A 4,717-nucleotide genomic window follows, 5' to 3' on the forward strand; every position below is an offset into this window, starting at 1 on the left:
GACTCCCTCCTTAGAAGCCTTGGACGAATTCTAATGGGTTTCCCCATAGATTTCGTCCACTCCAACTTCTATGGAGTCCATTAGCCCATTTATGTAACTATCTTATAATTACAATATCAGTCCCCTTTATTTAGTTAATCTCTTTTAGCCACAAAATTAATTCTTATTAATTCTTGACTAATATTAATTAAACAATATGATTTCTCTTTTAATATATTATTCATATAATTTATTAATAAATCATATTTAATCCTATTTCTCCTCAGTTCATCCTATCAGTTGCTATGGTGAAGGCAACCCAAAAGGACCATGCTCACAATCGGTTCAAGTACATACCAAAATTGTTATGGTCTCAGACACCTAATCCAACACTATTGTGATCTTTTGTATATTAGGCGGTTATTATATATATATATATATATATATATATATATATATATATATATATATATATATATATATATATATATATAATATCAGATCCCGTATCTTTATGATAAGATCAGTTCTTAGTATAGATTAGATACAATCCTGTAAATCAAGGGATATACATGTATAGATTAGTATATATACTACATTAGGGAAAACTCTAATGTAGAGAGGCCATGTGCTAGTTCATGGCTTTGTGTCAATTGTCGTTGTGGCAAACCCCGTCTTCTTGGTGAACACAAAACCTCTTTTCTTGGTGAAAGGAACATTTGGTGAACCTCTGTGTTATTTACTTTCTGTTGATTATTCCATTTAGATAAGTTTTACATTTCTTGTTCATACTTGAAGTTTACCCGATCATAATACAAACCTTCAAAGACATGTAGAAAGATTAGTGTAACATCCCGATGATGAGGTACTTCTAATTTTGATCCTATAAGTTAATTATATTGAAATTTGAACCCTTAGTAAAAGAAAGAGTACAATGAGGGCCCTAGTGGCATTTTCGTAATTTGAGTGTTGGGGGAGTACGCCATGCGTACGTGTGTACGCAGAGCGTACTAGGGCGTGCCCTATTATGCTGGGTGTATATCTGTACGTAGGGCGTACGTTCTAGGCATGAAAACCCTAATTTTAAGGGTTTGGCTCATATTTAAGCACCACTATAAATCATGTTGACCCTACTTCCGGTATCGATGTACACTTGTTCAACACGGTTTTGGCTAATGAAACCGGTGATGTGCAATGGGTCATTTAGATCCCAGTGCTCTGGCCTGGGGTCCTTCATTGAAAATGCTATGTTGAGGATGTTTTGATGGTATATCTTTGCGCCTACGTGCTGGCTCTGGCGGTTGCTACATGAGCGGGGCCCTGTGATGGTAAGTATCCCTGCCCTCCTTTCGTGGTCCTTTCCCCGATCCTTTTGATTCTTAGGCTGGTACTTATCCTCATCAAATTTGGCCCTGGGATCTTTTTCTATGTCGACTATGTTTCCAACTAGTTGTTTCTCGTCAATTTCCCGCTTCAATACCGTGCACTCGTTGGTATCATGAGTTTTGCTTTTATGATACTCACATAACTTGGTCTTGTCCTTGCTCTCCTTTGTTGTATTCTTGTTGATTGCATGGACATCGTTATGACTACTCCTGTTATCATCCATATTGAACGGTCTATACCTCCGTGACATGTGCCTGGAATGGCGATTGTGCCTCTGTTCGTTGCCATCTTGCCTCTCTTGTTGGGCTAAGCTTGGCCGGGATGCCGCTTCCTCTTGCATGATGTATGTGTTGGATACAGCTTTGAGATTGGCCTCCTTTCGCTCTTCCCCTTCGATTTCTCTCAAGTATTTCTCCACATGTAACTTGAGTTCATCCCTGGATCTGGGGACTGTTCCTTGCATCTTACTCGATAGGGGTCCAGGAAGTAGACCTTGGGCGAAGGCGTCTGTCATCAGGAACTCTTCATGTCCTGGAACATTCAAGGTAGCTAGCATGAATCGATCATAATAGTCACGAATCGATTCTCCTTCTTTTTGTTTACACGCCATCACAGAGTCGGCGTCCCCTTTTCCTTTCCTCAACTGCATGAAGTTGTTGAGGATAAGGTATTTCAGCTGTTCAAAACTCGAGATACTGCCTGGCCTTAGAGACTTGAACCACTTGCCTGCATTTCCCATTAAGGTGCAGGGGAAATAAGTGCACGTGAAGCGACGATCCATCTTAATAGATGTCATCGTCCACTAGTAGTTATCGATGTGGTCGTCTGGGTCTGTAGTACCGTCATACTTTGGCATGTTCGGGATCATCGCAGTGTGCGGGATCTCGTATTGTAGCAGTTCATGGCTGAAATTAGAGCTTGCACTTCGCATAGGGTTGTCCATGTATGAGTATGACGTACCGCCATAGGCCATATGTTTTTGCATCTGATAGGGGCTTGCGTACATCTGATTATGCATGGACGCCGACGAGATGTACGGTTGATACTAATGTAGGTTTAGCGGCAATCCAAATTGCTGGATTCTGTATTGCCCCGCTGGGGGAGCCATATATGGGTTTGCCCTTGTGTACTGCTGCGTGTACAGATTAAACGATTGAGTGGCTACTGCGAAGGGGTTGAATTCAGATACTACTGACAACTGAACGCCGAATCCATAAGAACCGGATCCCTGGTTGGTCGAGGTCTGCGCCCCTGTGGCTTGCGGCTGAGACAGTGCAGGGATTGAACTTAGTGTCTGTTGTACAAACGGGGTGAAGATCGGTGGGGGTTACACAAATAGTGGCACTTGAGGCAAACCTACCATGGTGGCGTGTGGGTAGACCATCAGGGGATATTGTGGCTGCGGTTGAATAGTGTGAGGGATCTAGGTGCCGGTGCCCAAAGTTTGTGGGAAGGACTGTTGCTACGAAACAGAGATCGTTGTTTGTGGTGTTGCGATAATTTGTGGAGTTGTGGTTACAATCACTACTTGCGGAGCTGGGTTAGTTGTTGGGCGCGATAGGCTGGCTATATAAGTTGTCGCCGTTTCAGCTGCAGAGCTGGATGGCGTCAGTGAAACTCGTGTATGGTTTGACGCGTGTTCTTTCTCAACGGAAGTTTTCCCCCCATCAAATGGCTGCATTGGACATAGTGGACTCCTCTCCGCTGCTCCTGCCACCACTGGGATTTCACCTGCCATCGTTGCTCTTTCGGTTTGCTTCGTGGATGTATCGTTCTAGAGATACGCCCGGATGGCGCCATATGTTGTGATATTTTGGAGATGATAGAATTGAGATTGCTGGTGAGTTTCGTATAAGTTCTTACTCCTGAAATCACAGTACAAAAGAGAAAGAGGATTGTTAGTCGACGTCCAGGAGGAATTCCCGGGACGAAGCTCCGACGATTAAGTTAGAATGAAATCTGAGAGAAGTAAGAGTAAATCACAGGAAAAAGAGTTACGTCCCCTTATTCATGAGGAAGAAGGATCCTTTTATACTTGTTTGAGAGGCATGTGCCTCTCAACTGATTCTGTTGAGCATTCCCTCGTGAGGTGCGACGTGGCGGACCCATATTGGAGGGTCCTTCATCACGTCTTTTTTCCTCGTCCCCTCATTGGCTAGAGGGGAATCTTTAATATTATGATGATCGTGACTATCGTCGGATGGGCATGTGGAACACTCTAATTGGTCCCATGGTTGTCGGGGTATTATTACTTGGAGAAGAGGTTAAGGCGTGGTTCTGCACCTTAACCTCCATACCAGTGATCTTCGCGTTGGCGAAGGCCCAACCTTGGCTTCGGACTGGGTCTAACCAGGTTCTGACCAGGCCAAGCTTGGCACTAGTTAGACTTCTCCTTTTTTGACGTTCTCCCTGGGGGATACGTTAACACCGAGTATCATCAGGTGAGAGTAAGATAGGAGGACGTGGAGAAGACCATGTTCTGGACTCGTTATGGGCATTACAATTTCGTGGTGATGCCATTTGATCTCACCAATGCGCCTGATGTGTTTATGGATTTGATGAATCGAGTATGCAGGCCGATGCTTGACCGATCTGTTATCGTGTTTATTGATGATATTTTGGTATATTCCAAGACCAGAGAGTAGCATGAGGAGCACCTTTGAGAGCTTCTGGGAGTTTTGAGACAGAAACAACTTTATGCCAAGTTCTCAAAGTGTGAGTTTTGGTTACGAGAGGTCCAGTTCCTAGGGAAACTCGTTAACCAAGATGGGATTTTGGTCGATCCGGCCAAGATCGAGGCATTGATCTAGTGGGAGGTTTTGAAATCTCCCTCGGAGATGAGGAGTTTCTTGGGTTTGGCAGGGTACTATTGGAGATTTATTAAGGATTTCTCCAAGATTGCAGTTCTCATCACTCGTCTGCCGAGGAAGGGAGTGGATTTCTGATGGGGCCCTGAGCAGCAGTCAGCGTTTAAGACTCTTCGGTACAGGTTATGTGACGGCCCGGTATTGAACCTTTCGGAGGGATTTGAGGATTTTATAGTGTTCTGTGATGCATCCGTCACCGGTTTGGGGGCGACTCTTATGCACAGAGGACGAGTGATCGCTTATGTTTTGCGGCAGCTGAAGCCGCATGAGACGCGATATCCCACGCATGGTCTGAAGTTTGGGGAAGTGGTGTTTGCCCTTAGGATTTGGAGACATTATCTATATGGGGTCCGTTGTATTGCCTACACGGATCATAAGAGTTTGAGATATCTTATGGATCGGCTAAACTTGAACACGAGGCAACGCAGGTGGCTGGACGTAGTCAAGGATTATGAATGCGAGATCCTTTATCATCCGGGTAAAGG

General features: G+C 44.2%; 1 protein-coding gene across 1 annotated transcript; it reads right to left on the minus strand.

Annotated features, from left to right (window-relative positions):
- Positions 1-1,081: 1,081 nt before the first annotated feature.
- On the minus strand, positions 1,082-2,146 carry LOC145113464 (uncharacterized). Its single transcript, XM_079049555.1, has one exon. The coding sequence runs from the start codon at positions 2,144-2,146 to the stop codon at positions 1,082-1,084; it is 1,065 nt and encodes a 354-aa protein (XP_078905681.1).
- Between the last annotated feature and the right edge of the window lie 2,571 nt (positions 2,147-4,717).

Source organism: Lactuca virosa, chromosome 5, assembly GCF_052849685.1.
Source record: "Lactuca virosa cultivar CGN04683 chromosome 5, Lactuca_virosa_CGN04683_v6, whole genome shotgun sequence".
In the NCBI taxonomy this organism is placed as follows: Eukaryota; Viridiplantae; Streptophyta; class Magnoliopsida; order Asterales; family Asteraceae; genus Lactuca; species Lactuca virosa.